The following is a 20,628-nucleotide window of genomic DNA, read 5'->3' as shown; positions in this document are numbered from 1 at the left end:
ATAAGCCCACAGCACCGTGCAGATTTCAGGGACGCCGCCGGATGTCCCCTATGGAAGCCGGCCCACGCACGTGCGGCTGCCGACCGGGAAAGGGGGGGTGGGGGGCGGAGCCCACCTTGAGCTTGCGGCGAGCGTTGAACTCCTGCAGTTTCTTCTGTGCTGTGTCCATGTGGGCGGAGTTGACGGCCTTGCCCGTCACCCAGGGGTGCTGCAGGGCCTGCACTGTGCTCAGCCGCTTCTTTGGATCCTGGACGATCAGCTTCTTCACCTATGGGACAGAGACAGGTGCTCAGGCCACATGGATTATCCATAGCACTGCTGTCTCTTTCTTCCATTATATACAAAATTTCTACATTATTAAATGCAGTAACCCTTTTGTTTGTCAGCAAAGACAAATGTGTGTAGGTGATCTTTTCCCTATCAGACAAAACCAACAACGAGCTTCTACAAACAATTTAAATAAACATTACACTTTCAAATGAATGCATTATATATATACGTGTGTGTGTGTGTCTATATATGTGAGACTATTTACAAAAAAGCTTTCAAAAACAGTACATTTTGTAAGCTCTATTCATGTGTGGTTTATTCAGGTGTTTATATCAGTTTTAAAAAGATGTATTACATTCAAGTGATTTCAATTTTGATTCCAATTATTTGCTAATAATTAATTATTAAATGCAAGCTTACTTAATTACACTAAGCTTGTCTCTTACTGGCTGTCTATTCACATTAGATTTGATTTTTCTAGAGAAGATTTAATTAGCCGCAGATTAAAAGACAACTATTTATCATAGTCCACAACTGAATATATAATATACACCATATTAGGCAATAATACTAGCTTAAGAAAAGTGCCTTACATTTTCAGTGGCCATATGCAAAAAGACCACATGTCATCTAACACAGCCAATGGCAGCCAACAAATACAGGCATCATGCCATCATAAGCTTTAACGTCCCTCCTGTGAGCTCCAAATTGACACTTTAAAGGTGAAATTTATCAGTTTAAATGCGCTATTGAAGGGCAAGAAAACTGAGGTATCGAAAATCAGTTTTTTTATGTTTGTCAGAACAGAAAGGGAACTGATTCCAGTATAAACATGATCACCACTCACCAGGTCCTTGGCATTTAGAGACACGTCATCCCACCAGGGGGAGACAAACTCATATTCGCAGTTAAGAATCTTCTTGAACATGTACTGGTCACCCCGTTCGTCAAAAAACGGTTCGAAGCCGCACAATCTGCCAGAGGAAAAGCACAGGAATGGAATATTTGGGGGTGTGTTTGTTAAAAACTACGACAGTCAATACAGAAGGAGGGAAAGCAGCTCGATCTGTGTGTAACAGCAGGTGGGTTTTCAGCCGTTGACGAGAGCAGGACTTGCCGAGCTCTGATTTCCTGTCAGGCTTGGCAGTTTACTGCCAGGTGCCATCTGTTCTGCTGCAGTCTTTGCTCTGCAGGGTTAACACCAAGACTACGGCTTCACATAGACAATTTCGAAGCCTCCTTTCAACTCAAGGTTAACAGAACAAGAACAAATATTCAGTCATGAAATACCGATGCGTTTGACATTAATTGTTGGACAAAACATATTCTTAAACTGAAATTGTTGTCTAATCCTCGGATTTGGAAATGGTTTTCACAGTAACGAGGTGGCTTTCTGGTGAGGATGACCGGGATTCCTAGAGATGCAAATTCCTAGAAATATGAAGTGGACAGAACACAGGCAAAGACCGTAGCAGAATATTAAGAGGCGAGTAATGGAGCTCTGAAGGATGGAACAAAAGATCAGGCTGACGTTCCGCTACAATTAGGATTTTTCTGAAAAAAGGAATAATCTCTGCAAGGTCTTACCGAAGTTTCACTTTATCAGGGATTCCATTCAAATTTATGATTTATTACGTATCACAATTTATTCTTTTCCTCGCCTCCACTGATTATATAACCCCACAAAGATCCCATTATTTCTATCGAGAGCCCATTACTGAATCAGATGTTTATGCTACACAGTTTCATAAGTAACAATTTAGAAATTGGTGGTAGTATGTATCAAATTAAAACAAGGTCCAGTGCTTCTCCCAGGAAATAAAAACAACATTTTTGAATAATTAAGATTTTTATTCTCCATATAAAAACACAAGGGTATCTAAAACTCATGCTAAGTACATTACAAGATTCTTTATGGATCCAGTCAAGTATTTTTCCTTAAAAATGAGCAACCATCTGTCAAAACAAGCAATCAACAATCATTTTTATGCTGAAGTCTATGTCCTCATCTTGGCAGTTGGATATTTTGCCTTTCAGTTTTTCTGCTGACTGATATTCATTTCCCCTATATTTCAGTTTCAGATTTTTGACGCTGGGCAGACAGACTGAAACACTTTCTTTTTTTCAGACCCACTCAACTCTATCAAACTAATTTTTCTCCTTGTTCTTTCGCCACTCATAGTTGGCCACTAATGGACATTGTAACGTAATGTAATGGTAATCATTAGGACCAGTAAGGTACCTTGTTGCAATTAGCTTAAGTTCAAAAAGAAAACACATAATGATTAGCTATGGACCATGGCATTTATATAACCATAGTTTATCATTTAAGAGTTGTGTTATGTTTAACCTTAATCAAGAAGCAATTTACTATGATGATAGTATTACACAAGTACTGGGAATTTCAATAATTCTGAAACTTTTTTGAATGCACTTAACGCATATGTTGGTTTTCAACTGGAGGTTTCTGGAACCTTTGTAGGTGGTACACAGAGATGTTCAGTAAATTATGTAAATGTCATTATTAGCAAGTACTTTATACAACCCGTAAAAATAAAAAGCATTCAGTGGTGCCCCCTCCCACCTGAGACAAAAAAATATTAATGGAACTTAGGTCTTGGGTACTTATGTGATGATGCATTATTGGGAGGGGTCTCCTAGCTTTGGCCCCTGAATTAAATTTGTAATCCCCGGTTATTGAACATGAAGGTGATTACAATAATATTATAAATGACATAAAAGCTGAAACACATCATTAAATTACTCTTAAGTAAGCTACACTACGCTTTCACAGTTTTTATAACGTTATAATGTAGACTTTGTTTTGGCCTTTAAAAAATAAGAAAAACTCTGCATTCCCCCCTAAAATACCAGATCATACTGTGTTTTAAGTAGGCTCTAGTAAAATGGTATACTGAAATACCTTGGTGGAATTCTTGTTTTTTTGTAATGCAATCAAGCATTTTCCAGAATTTACAACAGATGTAACTTACAAGATGTATGTAATGACTCCCACCGACCACATGTCCACCTCAGGTCCGTAGGCACAACCCCGAAGGATTTCAGGAGCTGAGGGAGACAGAGAATATACTGGGCTTATATGGTCATATACATATACATGTAATATGCATAAACTGTACATGTATACATGTAATTTTACATATACATGCAATTATGTATTTATTGTTACTGATTATTACTGTCTAAATGTATTTTTTTCCTGTCTAAATGCATGTGTTGTGATTTATCGATCGTTCTTTTATGCAAATTATCTGCATATACAGAGGTCATTAATATCAGCATGGATAAGTAGGTTGTTCTGACAGAGGGTTTATGTATACGTTAACATGATCCTGCAATCACAGTTTGGGCATTTGCCTTTTCTCAGGCGTGCCTGTAATGCAAATCAAGTGCTGCTTTATTGCATAGCATGGAGCGACAAGGTCGCTTTAATAGAGTGGTCAGCGTTTCTGCAGGGACCCAGGTCCCTTAGATACATTCCACTCCTTAATTAAAATCCTTATTTGCCGGTCATGCACAGACAAGACGTGCGTTTATACTGGTCTTACGGTGCCCAGCAGCACAGGCTGTCATGGGATGTAATCTGGGATGCCACTGCGCTGCCACCTCTTAATTCAACATGCAGATGGATCGATTAACAGCACTCAGCTACAGCGGAGCCGGCCTTCCCACGACTCAGAGACTCATAGCCACGTTATCTGCCTGCGAGTGACCCCAGGAAACCATCAAAACGTGAGTCATCTTCCGGACTGCTTAGATTCGGCAAGGCACAGGCTATGAGCCATATAGCCGCAAACGTCCCTGCAAAAAAACAACTTTGCTACTCGGACAGTGAATGGCAGCAAATGAACCAAAGGGTTGCAGCGTTCTGGTGTTGAGCATCAACAGGACTGAATTTGAAGGGTTATGGTTCAAAAGAAGATGTAAGTTTGGTATGAAAAACCATACATTTATAACAAAGCCCTACCTGATATGCTTTAATTAGTGCATAATGTTATGACTGATGCATAAAAATGCTAAACTTCATGCATTCATTTCCATGTGAATATGTATATACAATTTTCACAATAGTATAGACTTTTTATAGATGTAAGCCCTGTACAGTTGTGTCCATTGACTGGAAAATTAGTAAGGGCTCCTTCTGGTGCAATTTCTGTATATTTGTGGTAGTTAGCTTCCTCATATGATGTGTGCTTCAGATGAGCGGCATCAACATCACCACACATACTTCCCATGTCTGCACACAATGGACATATGCTTAAAGCTTGCCTTTGTCTCTCTTTCAGAAGAGTGACAGCTGGCAATTTCAATGATCAAGACTTTAGTTGCAAAATTGACAACTTTCAGGAAGGTCAGCTATCATATGCAAATCCTACACCATACAGGAGATGTTCCGAATTGCTGTCTTTACAGTAGGGGGTCATATGGAAACATAATATGTGAGAATTAAAACAGATATTGGAAAAGTGCTGTTTTAGTTTTTGTGGTGTGTGAATAACCCCCTCTTATGCAATTTATGCAATAAGCGAATAATCTAATAAATGTGAAAATGTTTATAATCACTAATGAAATATGCAAATGATGCATATTTTGAGGAAAGTTTCAGGGCATTAGCGATACTTTTCATAATTCAGATGAACCGTTTACAAAGCTGGATAAATATAAATGCAGCGACTGAAGCTGTTCTCTGCACGGCATCTCATACACGGAAAAGAATGAAGGGGATCTGATGAAACCCTCTGTCACCTTCTGATGCCAGTTTAACACTCTATGGATGTAAATATCCCCGCGGAACAAGGGCTTGGATTGTTTATTTATAAAGTTGTCAGCATTGTCACAGTTCAGCTGTTTGCCCAAGATCATCGGAACGGTGCCAAAAGAATGTGGCACAAGGAGAAATGATGTAAATATCCCCGGTGTAAAAATACTGTAAGCTAAATTCACCCACTTTGACCGACTGGGATCAATGGTCATTTGGCATAATCATTGGCGCAAAACTTAGAATTTGTTACTACAAATTGCATGCAACAATACCAACATAATATAGTAAAATTTAACATTCATCATGGTGAAATACTGGAAATATCAACTGACCGCAATACCCTGGAGTCCCACATACTGTCTTCATAGTGACCTGGTCATCCACGATTTTTGAAAGACCAAAATCAGCTAGGAAAAAAAAATTATTAGTAACATTCAAATATTTTATGATGTAACACCTAATATCTATCTATCTATCTATCTATCTATCTATCTATCTATCTATCTATCTATCTATCTATCTATCTATCTATCTATCTATCTATCTATCTATCTATCTATCTATCTATCTATCTCTTTCATCCACCTGGGTCATGGTCATTATAGGTTAACAAAACACAAAATGTGATTTAATTCATGTCTGGCTACACAAATAACTGCATCTGGCTATATGAATGACCAATGAAGATGATGATCTTCAGATGAAGTTATGTCTGGTGTCCACAGAGATGACGGCCTGTTTCTTCACTATTCCCCTTCAAGTGATGTGGGACCCACCTATTTTGAGAGGGGCATCTGGAGCTGAAGTAGCATATAGGAGGTTCTCTGGCTTTAGGTCCCGGTGCACCACTCCGTTCTCATGCAGGTACTGCGTGAGGGAGGTAAAAAAAAGGCTCAGTGAAAAAATAGCTGCACAGCTTAAAAAAGGCCCTCTGACACCTCCAGGAAGCATTTTTTGTTCCAGCTTGTAAGGGAAAGTCTACAGAGAGTAAAATTCACACACTATTTCTATCATCTGAATGTCACATCTATGACTACGGCATAAATTCCAGATTGTCACATTTATAATCAGAAGAGGCTTTACAAGAAAGAGAATGACTGTTAAGTTAAACAGAGGTAGTAAGAATGTATGTTAAGATAGAAAACCTTAAACATGAGGCTTATAGAATTGTGTGCTACAACAGAGATTAAAAGGAATTCTAAAACTTTTTGAATCCTTTGAAGACTAGAAGTGAAAGCCATTATCGCCCCAAGCAAAGAGTTTCCAATTTCCAAAGGTTCTCTCTCTCTCTTTTCCTGACCTGTACTGATAATGTATCTTTGGACAAAGGTCACAATTAGCTCTCACATTACATCCTCTATCCAGGTCACGACGGAGTTACATTCCGATAAACCTGACACTAAAGGGTTTCCCCTTGAGGAATTTCTACCTACTGGTTTTTCACCTATTTATGCTTAATTTTAAATGTCTTTTGTAAGGAGCAGTGCTGATGTGATGCTTTGGGAAATCATCCATCCATCCATTTTCCAAAACGCTTATCCTACTGGGTCGCGGGGGGTCCGGAGCCTATCCTGGAAGCAATGGGCACGAGGCAGGGAACAACCCAGGATGGGGGGCCAGCCCATCACAGGGCACACTCACACACCATTCACTCACACATGCACACCTACGGGTAATTTAGCAAGTCCAATTAGCCTCTGCATGTTTTTGGACTGTGGGGGGAAACCGGAGTACCCGGAGGAAACCCCACGACGACATGGGGAGAACATGCAAACTCCACATACATGTGACCCAGGCGGAGATGGGAAATCATTTACATTTGAATTAGTGGTAAAATACTGCAGTGGCGTGAACCTTAGCCACTGGCCAGCATGATGGTGATGAGCTCATTGGGGAAAACCATCAGGGAGCTGAACATGAGCAGGAGCATTCAGCAGACAGAAACAAACGAATCCAGTAACTTATTGAAATTAGTAATGTCAACAGTGGTATTTTGCAATATTAAAGACCAATTTCTTCATTTCTGATTAAATTTTTAATTTACATTTTTAATTTGCTGGATGCACATTTCCACTCACAGCTTTTAACCATATTTTGAGCCAAAAGATGGAAACATTAATTTGAATGTTCGTGGCTGAAATTCTGCATCTCCTGCTTTTGCAGGTTTCCCCTAGGTGCTCCGCTTTCCTTCCAAAAACACATAGCTGGAGTGGCATCGCTAAAGTGCCCAGAGTGTGTGTGTGTGCACCCTGCAGTGCACTGGCATCCCAGCCAGGCTGTGCCCAGAATGTGTGTGTGTGTGCGCCCTGCAGTGCACTGGCATCCCAGCCAGGCTGTGCCCAGAATGTGTGTGTGTGTGCACCCTGCAGTGCACTGGCATCCCAGCCAGGCGGTGCCCAGAGTGTGTGTGTGTGTGGGTGTGTGTGCCCTGCAGTGCACTGGCATCCCAGCCAGGCTGTGCCCAGAATGTGTGTGTGCCCTGCAGTGTACTGACATCTTGGCCAGGCTGTGCCCAGTGTGTGTATGTGTGTGCCCTACAGTGCACTGGTATCCCGGCCAGCCTTATGCCCTGTTCTTCCTGGGTTGGGAGATTACCTTGTCCCTGCATGGATAACCAGTCATGGGAAATAGATATGTTTCACAACAGCTAATTTTATTACTTGATAAAGTGTTTTTCTCTGTTTGATCTCATGAACCAAAACATCACAAATCAGCAGCTCATCACATGACTCAATTACAGGTTTGGACAAATGTTTCCATTTTGCAGCTTTTATTGCACTTGCAAAGGATAATAATTAGAATTGTAAATATAAAAATGCTCATCATTATTCTGCAAATTTAAAAAAAAAATTCCAGGCTGTATAGTTCATAAATGCGTACCACCACATTCAGACATAATGATGCAAATTTTAGTTAATTTGACTGTATTATCAAAAGAGTTTCATTTATTTTAAATGTAGTTTACCTCCGGCATAAAAAACGTGGAGAAATAGATTTGCCTGGATTCCGTACGCTACTGTGTACGAGGTTCGGGGGTCTCACATCATTATCTGTACTAATAACAGGTCACATGACGGTAACGCTTCTCCTCGCAATTATGGCACCATTACCCATTTCAAAGACTTATATTTTAAATTATGTCAAGGGGAAATACTTTTATCCCTTTCGGAGGGACTCGGAGGAGCTGACACAGATAAGTTGTCCTATCTCATTAGATGAGTACAGGAAAACTAAAATTCCCACAAGCCCTTGCTGTCAGATTCTTCCCTGGGGAGGGACTCCGTTCAGCAAATAACCTAGTTTTTCTCACCGAGTTCACGTGCTTAGTAAACATGTGCATACTAAAAGGGCTGCCAGAAAACGTGCATTTTCAGGAAAGGAAACTCCATCAACACATCCAGCACTACAACATTTCATTTCAACAAATTCAATAATAAGCTATTTCATCTTAATTATATATGAAAGGCCATTTAAATGTTATGAATAAGAGCCTGGGGCGGCATGGTGGTGCAGTGGTCAGCACTGTTGCCTCACACCTCTGGGACCCGGGTTCAAGTCTCCGCCTGGGTTACATGTGTGTGGAGTTTGCATGTTCTCCCCATGTCATCGTGGGGTTTCCTTCAAGTACTCCAGTTTCCCCCCACAGTCCAAAAACATGCTGGGGCTAACTGGAGTTGCTAAATTGCCTGGAATCTCCCCTGTGGGACACAGGACGCGAGACGAGGGACACCCCAGGGAGGGGTCAGACCACTCCCAAGCCATGAGAAACCCACCTAAATGCACACAGGAGTGACACGCATACCCTGCATGCAAAGGACGGAACCCATAACGCTTGAGGTGGTAGGCTGTGCTCAGAATCAGCACACCCCCTAGTTTAAAAAAATGGTTTGAAATCATCCAACTGCCCGTTGTGACCAGAACAAAGCCCCAACTATCATACATTACTGCATATGCAAGGGATGCTACAATCAAACGATCAAAGTGATGAATATTTTTACATAATGATAAACATTTGTAAACATCCATTTGGACAAAAGCAGCAAAGCAAGGCCGCCTTTTATGTTGTTTTTATGTTATGTTGCCCTTATGAGTCCATTTATTTATTGCATGAGCGTCCTATTCGCTCACAGCCATCAATCTCTGAGACAACAACCCTGGGTTAGAGTGAAGCTGTGGGATTAACAGCTATTATTCTGCCCTAGCGTCTGACATCAAAGGCATCTTAATGTTTCACATTATAGCTGAAGTGTGTGCACTATTAAAAGAACCATACGCAAAACACTAAACTGTTTCTATCTCTGCTGACCTGTATCTACATATCATCATGCAGGATAAACTGCGGATTGATTTTTAGCATCCATGCACGTGATCATGGTTTTACATTTTTTATACTCTTTATTTGGCAATTTTGCAGGGTACTTTTAATCACATGTGCCCAGTCGGAACGGCTGACAGTATTACCAACAGAGTCTGTGGCATCCACAAGGATGAAAGCAGTCCAGATGGCCACGATTTAAAGACAGAGACTGTCAGCTCCAGAACTGGAGTTAGCCTCAATCCCGGCGATTCAACGCTAAACAAAGGCGACGTCGGCTATGCCGACTACTTCAAAGGCTGCGTTCAAAACACTTCAGAAATCCTCTTTTCCTTTGTTCCTTGGTGCCCCGTGGGGGCCCTATTCCCCGCCCTCACAAGCCGCCGCCCTCAGCGTCAATCCCTCGCATCATCTCTTCTCCTTTCCTGCGTTGCCTCCGTAAGCCAGCTTGAGGGGAAAGGGAGGCCGCATCCAAGGCAGAGTGCAGTATCCTGGATTGCAGGATCAGGATTCTGATAGCGACAGCTACCAAGATGCAAAGCAGTGATGAAGCCTCTGTCCAAGTGTGGAGGCAAGTGGCTGATCAATACGACAGACTCAAAGCAATACAGCTCATCTCATTAGGACAGAGAAAATGGACCTAGGATGGAACACAGCCACTGTTTCACGCACACACACAAACCTGCCCATTTAAAACTCACTCCAGAATCAGCAAGCCACTTCATATCTGACACAAATAACCTTGGCTCCTTCTCATTATACTGCTGAAGCTTTGATCTCTCTTCTAAATCCATCCTGATACATCTGGTTGGAAACAGAATCGATGGTGAATCTCTGCACCCCGCAATTGACCAGCATTCCTCTATTCCCAGTACCAAGGTGTTCCCAGTTCTCCATGAATCAGTCTTCTGCTTTGTAACACAGAATTCCCATATCGTGAGGTTTACATCCTTGTCGCTATAAAGAGACGGTAAAATACTCGTTGGGAATGAGCCAAGGGCCGACCAGGACCAGCAAATAAGACTCCTATTGGTAAAATCGTTATTTTATCGATTATGAGAATCATTTGAGCATAATAACCAGTGGTATATGACTGCTCTGATGTGAGATGTCTCATCATCCGTCTCCACATGAAAATGTGTCATGTTTTTCAACAAGTACATGAGACAGTGCGAGTAACAGAAATTACAAACACTGTATTCAAATGCCTCTAGACATATTGCGTGTATTACTATAAATACCCAATTTATTTAGGCTAGATCCGGTCTACATCCCAGCCTAGGTGATTTGGGCGCCACAATCCCCATCTTCCTGGGTCAGGCTCCACACTAGTTACAACAGTGCACTGGATAAGCGGTTATGTTTGTATTAATGGATAGATTAATGTATGAAAGGATTCATTTTTTGAACATCAGGACGACATGAAAAGAAAATGAAACAGCCTTTGAAATTGATTTAATTGACTATTACTGCTCTTTCGCAGTCATTATTCATCAGTAAGGTTCTTGGGAATCGCAAGGCACTGAAGCACGCTGGATTCATGATGCCAAAACATGCATCATCGTGGTCGGTCCATTATGATTTTTACTGGAATCATGCTGCATCATTTAAGAGGAACACACAGGTGGGAGCTGTGTGCAGTAATGTTGTGTAGATGAAACACCACATCTTGGCCAGCAAATACAATACAAGAAATGAAAATGAACGAGCAAAACTCATGAACATACTTCCTCTCTTTCCCTTATATTTCTACGGTCAACATTTTTAATAATGTGTAAAACCTCCAATTCATTGTATATCACTGTCTCTCGTACACTCTCAGCATACATTATTAACTGCAGATCACTGGTTTGGTGTTATATAACATCTGGTGTACAGTCACACACCATTCCATTCCCTAGTCGTGAGTTGAAAGTGATAGGTCCCGACATGCAGCTACATGAAGTGCATTATAGCTGATGAAGCTACATGAAGTGCATTATATTTTAGTGTAGTCTCATAAAGCTGGAGCTTACTAGAGACTTAAATTAGTCATGTCCTAAAAATCCACCTAAACGGTTATGCAGAATATTCAAATTTGTGTACCAGAGCTTATGTATTCATGGAATCTGCAATTCATCTGCACACTTCAACAGCGAAGTGTGAATACGCATCCTTTAGCAGAAATTCATGCTTCTGCAGCTTTCAAGTGTGCTTTCCTTTATCCGACACAGAGAAATGCCAGATTAGGGAGTTCAGTGTCCTGTCCTGTTCTGTCCTGTGAAAGAGATGTTGTCTGATAAGCAGTGTGTGATCGGCGGGAACGTGGAAGGGACAGGGAACAGTGTTTGCGATGTGGATTTAAATCTCGAATTAGCCCTTCATAAACAACTTAGAAAGTTATTAATTTATTTTGGGAATGAGATAATGTGACATTTACAAACACCGTGACATTCTGAAATTTATTTGTCCTGTGAACCAGTCATGTCAGGCTTTGGGGTTGCAGGGTCCTGCATAAACGACCGCCCCCGACCCCCCGCCAAACCCCTCCGCAGATGCGTATCCGCATAGATAGATAGATAGTATTTTTATTATTGCTATTATTATTATTATTATTATTACACCAATATGACTACTGTTATTATTACTATTAGTATTATTAGGGCTTATGCCTATGTTTCTACAGGCTAATACCTGTTTCTGTTCTCTGTTTTCGTAGCTGTCAGTTGTCGGTCTCGCACAGATACGTGGAGTGGAAGGGCAAAATTGTTTTAACTGCCATTTCACTCAGCTGGGGATATTCCTTATAGCATGACAGCTAGAACTCGGACAGGGACAGCTGGCCAAATCTTGACTGTAACCCAGCATCACATGAGAGCTCAGAGCAAAAGTTTATTCTTGCTCATCCTGGAAGTCGGCATCATTTGATGGATGCTTCCAAAAGAAAGAATCCAGACTCGCTTGCTTTGAACACGCCATGATTTATTGACATTATTGTGTGTCTATGAGAAGTTTGGAGTGAATGAGACAAAGGGCGGGAATGCTGAACATTCTAGAATGCTGAAAGACCATGAAGTCGGGGGGTGGGGAGGGACACGTAGTGACAGCAGCGCTGAGATCAGACCTGATCTGACTGAATTTTGATTGGTGCATAAGAGAGGCTCCGCGGACCAACAGGAACCCTATCACGGACCGGCATTACTGAGAAACGCTGACATATGGGATATGCTCAATGCAGCCCATTGAATTTTTCAGCTGGCGCAAAACAAGTTTTTCTCAGATGTAAATCCAAACATGAATAATGTTGCAAATATGGTAAAGTGAACATTGAGTCCCTGACCTTTCATAAGATAGGTGACCAGGTAAAAACCTGTAAGCACCTCAGATGCAAAACCTATTTATATGAGAGGCCTATTTTCAGCCCCTCACCCTCTTTAAAAAGCCTAAAAGTGATTTATATTAGAAGGCTCGGCCAATGCATTATTAATAGTTGACGGGGTAGCACATAGGTTTTCGTGTACTATTTCAGACTCATTGATTCATCAGTCTCTGCCATTACGGTAAGCCATTGAGCATAATGACTTTTCAGACAAGGAAGACTAGGGTCTGGCCTCTGAAGGTGATTTTTTGCCAGGACGTAATAATTCTCCATCTTTGGAGAATTGCATCACAGATTAAGATTTCATGCCACAGACTATTAGTGTTTTCTGATAGGCTGGGCTTTTGCTCATGCAGGAGACACATTCATTTAACTCGTGAATTTTATACAAATTGAAAGATGCAGTAATATTTGTTTTCAGTCTCAGCAATATCTGGACATGTTGTTCATACATCCTAAGTGCTGAGAAGAATTCCAAATTACAAGTCGAATTTAATTTAAATGTTATTTTAAATATTAGGTGCTAGCCTGAAACCTGCGGTACCAGCATTACTTAATTCAAAACGTGACAAAGACAAGCATGTTTGAATGTCTGCCAGAAAATCAGAGTAAGTGTGGTTTAAGTTGATTTAAAAAAAAGCGTGGACTCACCGCAACGGCCTCCAGGATCTGTTTGACAGCATCAGCGGCGTCCCGCTCACTGTAATACCCCTTCTCGACGATCCTACAGAAAACACAGCATGCGTGTGCTGACATCAGCCCCATGTCCCCAAAGCGTCTCTCCTGTGATCACTTTGAAACAATCCTTCGCTTGTGAGTAATTATTAGCCATTTTTCATTTTGCTTAAAAAAAAAAAACAATGACAAAAAAAATCAAAAATCTATCAAACAATTAAAGAAATATACTTTCAACTTTTATTGCAGGTTGCATGCCTATTTGAAATTCTAAATGTATACTTTCAGTAACTAGGTTATGCTGTATTTGATGCTTTACTGAACAATCTTTTGCTTATATCGCTTATACATGTGTGTGACTACCTGTCAGGTGTGGGCAATTTTAATAGCATATTAGTCATCTCTGTTTAAAGTGAAAGATCCTGTCTGGATTTGTATAAGGCTCATAACACAGAATCGTATGAAATGAGCATGGGGTAAACCTTCTGGAGCACCGTCACTGCGGTTACCCAGGGGAGATTCCACAGAGAAGCACAGGGCGATCATCTACAGCTCCCCCAGCACTCAGGGAATACAGATCTTATACATACCATCACAGGCCAACAGTTTAAAGGACACTTGCAGGCCGAGTAAGTTTTTAATACTGCTCAGTTAAAGCACAGTGCCCATTACTGTGTCTTGTTCTGAATTGACCTGCATCCTTTGGCTTTACAAGGTCACCCCAAGTCTCTCCAGTGCACAGGAGTCAAATGTTCACTCTCCCACTACCTTAAGCACGACGGAAAGCCGGCTCCATCATTGATCCGCACTGCATCAAGACATTCAGGAAGATCAGCCCCCCCAACCTCAACACAGCCAACACTGAATCGGCAACAGCAGCCTGCTAAGCTGTCTTTCAACGTGATCATCACAGAGATGCCAGGTCTTATTCTCTGATGTACCACCACGCAGAAGCACTTTAACCCACAAATATCAAGACGCGACAGACGAAGGATTGAAAACCCACGCTCAAGATGAAAGACAGAGCAATATTATCATTGCTATTCTGATCTCACTCTGAACAAGCTTGTCATGTTTGACAGCTGTGTAGTGTAATGCTCCACTATTTCATTACACTCATATAAGCAGTCTCAGCTTCAACACCTGAGTATGAGCCTTCATCTAAACTATATATATTAAATACACTTTTCATGTCACACACACTGTCCTAGTGTAAGGTGATACTATACAAAATGCATCACTCCAGAATAAGCCACAGTCTGAATTGAATTTGAACCCAGACTCCCGAGGAATGTGTCCATAATGAAATCTGAGAACTTACCTGTCAAACAACTCTCCCCCAGTGACCAGCTCCAGAACCAGACTGATCTCGGCCGGGGTCTCGAATATCTCTTTCAATTTAATCTGCGAGAGAAGCGAACAGCACTCACGCCAGGAATGAACTGTATTTTCAGCTGGCGTCCAGATTACCAGCACTGTCACAATAACACGCCGCCATAGACAGCAATAAGCCGGCACTTTCGTTTGTAATTCCCTGCTTCGTGGAGCGTAGCCAGCAGCTGTCAGTTTCACACACCTCCTGAACTGCATTTTACCTCTCCACAACACCCAGGATTCACAGTTCGAAAGTGTCTGTGGATTTCAATGTGAAAAGGGGCCACACCACATATCTCTCTTACTGAAGAAATTGCAATACAGGAATGCTGATGGTCTCCAAATCAAAGAATACTGACTGAAAGGACACACCCAGGAATTAAACTTGCCGATGGCAGGACACAAAGCAATGCAGTTTGGCAGAATGCATAAATCTCAATTTCCATCGACTTCAAATAAGGCTGAAGAAGAATAGTCTCATTTATGAAAGAAATGATTTTACTTTGGAACGGTTCTCTGTTCATGATGCAATACGATCTCATATCTCTGTAACTCTGTAAAATACTTACTGGAATATTTCTTATGAGTCTGATTAATCCTGCTACCTTAACCAATTCACATTGTGATGTCATCAGTGGACAGACACATGCACCGGTTCAGCACAAAGAATGGGAAAAATATCCCATACAATCCTATCTTTGGCCACATCTTAGATGCACACATTAGGCCTATATTGCTTAAACAGTGGTTATACACGTTTACAGCCATCTGATTTACCCAGTGGTGCATTACTGAACAGTTTTTTAATAACGAATATAGCAAAATACATTGTTCTGTATAATGTCCATTCAGTATAATGTCAGCCTACCAGAATCCATTTACTTTATTATTTAGTCTATTATTTATGCACAAAATTTCTAGGTGGCCTTTGCTTAAATTCACACCCTTTTAAGACCAGAATAAGGCTTAATTTATTAGTCCATTTTATATGCTTTGGTTAGACATTTGCATCCACAAGTAACAGAAATAAAAGCAGCCTGTATACTTACAGAACAATATAATTATTTATTTAATAAGCCTAAGTGGTATATTAAGACTGTGTTAGAATATTAACTACGAATCTAAAATACTAACATACGGGTCTGCTCAGGAGTATTAATCCTTACAATGTTTGGATGTGAGAGTCGAAGTAAAACACCGATTTCCGTCCTCACGATCTTCTTATCAACCTGCAAAACAAGATTCATGTTAACTGGGTGTCTTGTTTTATTCTTATGTACACTTATACCTGTGCATTGTAAATTATCCGTCAAAACTATTTTCCATTGTTCAGTTCAATAAATGTATCAGACTGCTCACAATTTGTACACTGTTATAAGCTTTTTCATTTTCAAATATTTACAGAGAAGAATTTGATGATAAACACTACAAAAATGAAGATTTCCAGCAAGTACACGCAGTCTTGATTGAGAGTGTGTATTTTTATTTTGCTTACATTTTGTTTGACAGTCATACTGTAATGTATTTCATCAACACACGTCCAACACCCGCACTCTCCCTTTGACAAAGTAGTTAGTAAACAGCAGTGCAGAGGGTCTTGATGTGATTCTTGGCTTGAACTTGGAAACACAAAAGCTCAGCAGAAACAGCATAAAATTTTTCCCAGTACCTTCATTTTTAAAATCCATCCAGGGAGCGATCCTTCTCCATTCAATTAAATGTGTACTGAGTCAACAGTGTTCATGGTAAAACTACATCATGTCTGGGGGGATTTTGAAGAGCCACGTGGCCCCAGATTGTTAGACGAGTTTTTTCCTGATACCCACCACAAACAGCAGATGCTTTTATCAAAAGCGATATACATTTTTGAGAAAACAGCATCAGTCCCAGGAGCAACTCGGTGGCCTTTTGATCATAGACATAGCAGCCTAACCTGCAGAACCACATACTGCCCCAAAACAAACACGTCCTCTCTAGGGCTGTCACAATACTACAATTTCAAACTCGATACTGATACCCATGAAAATACTCGATACTCGGTACCACTGTCTGGACTGTTTCTAATTGCTCAACTTTTTTCAGCTTCAATCTGGGACTTAAAAATAATAATAAATAACAAATAATTGAGTTATTCTGTTAAATTGACTCTACCTATTAACGTTACAGATGGGCAGGACTGGTAACTTTTGCTGACTAGCTCCCAAGTTAACTTTATCATTTTATTGTTAGCCAAAGTCGTTACCTTAATGATAAGTTAATTATCAGACGGTTAAAGTGACTCTTGGCAAATTTGGTAATAGTTAAATGGCTAATGTTAACGTGCGCACTAGCCAGGTTAACATTTATGGAAATTGTTTAACACTTCATTGTAGATTAAATGGAAGCTTTTTTGATATCTGGAAATTCCGTGTAAAGACCGGGTGTTGGCTTCTCCAAGTTTGCTATGCTACTTGACTTCATTCCAACCACTTTGTAGCATTGTCTGCATATAGATTTTTGACATCCTTAGCCCTTCCCTGGTCGTTAGCCTCGTATGAAAAATACTTCCAATGGGAACTTTTGCTTTTTTCATTCTAAATTGAAACTGGTTATTAAGTCTGTTCAGCATCAGTGCTTGCCAGCCAGCTTAGTGTTAACGTCAGCCTGCGTTCATGTGTTCAGCTGTTAGTGAGGGGAGGGGCTGCGTGAAGCTGTGTGTCAACTGGAGGGGGGGCGAAGACGGTGCCATTGGTATCGATACTGTTGCAAATGAGTACGTAATCCGACAATAATTTTTTGTAACGATAAGTAACTGAGTATTGATTTCTTTGACAACTCTTCATTTGGTTTCCACAAAGTAATATAAACCTAATCCACACACACACACAAACACCTCTTATCACACTAAAGTTTGCAGTAGAATATGCATCAAGAAGAAATACTCATAACGCTTGTGATGATACTCTATGAATTTTGGCTTTAATCCTAATCTGCCCCATTATGCAGGTACCTCTATCAGAACTTCTTTCTTGCTTTTGCGATTCCACCATTACGGACCACCGCAGACTGGCAGCCTGGGCTGCTCTGCCCATCACTAGCAAGCGGAATTTCTCCAGTCATGAATTGTATCCAGCATTGCTCCACCAAGTATAGCTCAGATACATTGAATAGAGCATCTCTGGGGCCGGGGGTGTCCCCCTGGAGGCTGTGAGAAATGTGCCCTGTCCCCTGTGTCCCAGTTGTGGCCTAGTGTCACCCGCCATGCCCAAAGTGCCTCAGCGTCACTTATTCACACTTGATTGCGTCATATGTGTTACACACTTACACTGCAAAGCACAGGGCCTCTTTTGGGATCCCTAATATGCCATTAACAGGCTTCCTTCTTTGCCTTTTATTTAGCACATAACATCATAAACTCTGGGCTGGTGTGGAGGTACTTTACAGCATCCAATTTATTCAATATTAATGCAAAATCTGATCTTTTTTTAAATAAATGAACGTTGATGACCTCACAAAAAACTATCAAGTTTTTGCAAAACAATTCAATACTGCTACTATTACTAATAAAATAATGACGATGCTGAAATGAATCCATCCATCCATCTACCCACCCATCCATCCGCCTGCGTTCTCCCACATGTAGCTGTGGGGGTGTCTGGACACCATCCTAAGCACCACATGGAAGGGAAACACCCTGAAGGGGACGCCAGTCCATTGCAGGGCTGCTAATAACACCAGCGATTTTAAGGGAACAATGCAATAGACAGAGCAAAGCACATAAGCTGCTTAAAGTCGAAATAAAACATTTCCAGGCAGAAATGGGCCATTGGTGTATGGGGATCAGTTCTCTCTGGGAGCAGTGACACAAGTGAGTCACTGCGCCCGATACTCCAGCAAGTGTCGGGCCAGCCGTGGCTCCGTCTCGCTTCGGATCAATTAACACGTGGGATCTTTTGATAATTATAGCGCCTGACATTAAATATCATTAAAGGTCCATCTGGCTGGGGACCTACTGCCAGAAAGCTCAGGTATTAACGGCAGGGTAATGAGACGCCGCGCTTTTGTCCAGGAATAAACCCGAAATTAGGCGTTTCGTGATTCACAGCCATGTATATAAATAAATAAACAGAAGGCATTGCAAGCTGATATGTGTACCGAAAAACCAGGCGTGGTGTGTGATTTGGGGGGGGGGGGATTACAAGCACAAGTACAGTGGGCTCCATGACCCCTCCAGTCTGGGAAGGAGTGCTGCCCTAGGTGCTGCAGGCCCTTCTGGTACCTGGAAACAGTGTAGCGAAGATGAGCATCATGATCTTTCCAGAACAAAAGGGAACCCCCCCACTCCTGCCAGCACCTCACATGGACACGTCGACATTTAAACCGCAAGCTGCAGAACCAAACTTTGACAGGGGCTGCGAGGGATGGGTGTCCGGGGCAGGAGCTGGGCCTTTTCCATAAATACGCAGCTGCTAAACAAGACATGGCGTCGGGAAAGGAAAAACAGAAAGGTCGCAGCACCAGCTATTCTGGAGTGATTCGGAAGCCGTCACCCCACCCCCACAGGTGCCAGACACATGCCGCGTGGCTCTTTGCAAATCCTCGGCGTTTAATTACACGCCTCACCTGCATTGCCGGGCAGTTTTCTCGGGCCTCAGTAGAACCTAAAGCGGGTATAAAGAAGGACTCAGCAGCACCGCCGCCCCTCTGGCCAAAAATTCCAAACTGAAAGGAGTCGGACTCTCACCTTTGGCGGCTAGAAATCTGGAGCGAAGATGACATCATTGTAGGAGGAAGAGAGAGGAAGCTAAGAAACCAAAACATCCACATGGGCTGCCACATGCACGGTCACATGACAGCGTATATAATGTCACATGACCGATACACCGGCAAAGGGTGAAGACCACTGAGATTACTACCAGCTCAGAGTATCCTATAGAAATGCAGACCACCTCATAAAAGATGCCAGTCACCCAGTACAGGCTATTTTCTCTCTCCCCCCTTCTGGCAGACATTACAGGACCATTACCGCACATCATACAGGAACCAATGCTATCTACACGCCAAAAACACTACGTTACTTCATTCCCCAAATCCTGCCTCTGACTCTGTCTTTTCCTGTGTTCAGGGATCATAAATTTATCTTAACAAATTTACGTATGAATTAAGTTGATAAAGAAGAATATAGTTGATACAGCCGACGTGAAAATACAGGATGGTATCTAATCGCTGCCTAATTGTTAGATAAATAGCAGCAGCATGGGACAGGCAGCCGTGCATGACGGCACTTCCTGCCGGTGTTCCCACGCGCTGGGAGAATGGCGTCCTGCTGACTTCGGACAGCAGGACCTGCCTGCACCAGCATATGCAAAGGAGGATATCAAGGCAAGTCAAGTCAGTTGAGCAGAATCAAGTCAAATTGAGTCAAGTTAAGCCAAGTTGAATCAAACCAAGTTGGCTTTACTGTTATACCATCCATATACAAGCACAGAGCGGCAACATTCCCCAAGAACCATGGTGCAACATGTGCTGGAAGGCCATGGTGTGTGCCATAGCGCACACTGAAAGCTCATCTTGTGCATTGGAAAGCTGTAGTGAGTGTAGGATGGCTGTGGTGCATGTTAGAAGGCTGTGATGCACGCTGGAATGCTGTGGTACACGTTGGACAGCTGTGGTACATATTGGAAGGCTGTGGTACACGTTGGACAGCTGTGGTACACATTGGAAGGCTGTGGTACATATTGGACAGCTGTGGTACATATTGGAAGGCTGTGGTGCATGTTAGAAGGCTGTGGTACACGTTGGACAGCTGTGGTACATGTTAGAAGGCTGTGGTACACGTTGGACAGCTGTGGTACATATTGGAAGGCTGTGGTG

The 20,628-nt window shown here is 41.8% G+C and overlaps 1 protein-coding gene and 1 long non-coding RNA gene across 3 annotated transcripts in view; one reads left to right on the top strand and one right to left on the bottom strand.

The window, feature by feature from the left end:
- The window catches only part of camk4 (calcium/calmodulin-dependent protein kinase IV), a 45,616-nt gene that overhangs the window by 2,376 nt on the left and 22,612 nt on the right, over nucleotides 1–20,628 (bottom strand). Inside the window, exons 1-9 of one of the 2 annotated variants that reach the window (XM_049019756.1) lie at nucleotides 19,378–20,608; nucleotides 15,942–16,004; nucleotides 14,723–14,805; nucleotides 13,378–13,450; nucleotides 5,830–5,920; nucleotides 5,386–5,460; nucleotides 3,264–3,339; nucleotides 1,118–1,244; nucleotides 116–268 (exon numbers count right to left, since the gene is read on the bottom strand). In XM_049019756.1, coding sequence (XP_048875713.1) covers nucleotides 116–268; nucleotides 1,118–1,244; nucleotides 3,264–3,339; nucleotides 5,386–5,460; nucleotides 5,830–5,920; nucleotides 13,378–13,450; nucleotides 14,723–14,805; nucleotides 15,942–16,004; nucleotides 19,378–19,383 — 747 coding nt within the window. In that variant the 5' untranslated portion in view covers nucleotides 19,384–20,608. Of the gene's footprint in view, nucleotides 1–115; nucleotides 269–1,117; nucleotides 1,245–3,263; nucleotides 3,340–5,385; nucleotides 5,461–5,829; nucleotides 5,921–13,377; nucleotides 13,451–14,722; nucleotides 14,806–15,941; nucleotides 16,005–19,377; nucleotides 20,609–20,628 lie in introns of those variants that run through there. The other variant, XM_049019755.1, reaches the window with a different exon arrangement.
- LOC125746114 (uncharacterized) lies at nucleotides 3,329–4,757 on the top strand. The gene is made up of 2 exons (XR_007398850.1): nucleotides 3,329–4,023; nucleotides 4,578–4,757. It is a non-coding gene; the product is annotated as an uncharacterized LOC125746114 (long non-coding RNA).

The sequence above is a fragment of the Brienomyrus brachyistius genome, chromosome 7 (assembly GCF_023856365.1).
Source record: "Brienomyrus brachyistius isolate T26 chromosome 7, BBRACH_0.4, whole genome shotgun sequence".
Taxonomy (NCBI): Eukaryota; Metazoa; Chordata; class Actinopteri; order Osteoglossiformes; family Mormyridae; genus Brienomyrus; species Brienomyrus brachyistius.
This window is presented reverse-complemented; position numbering and strand designations above follow the sequence as displayed.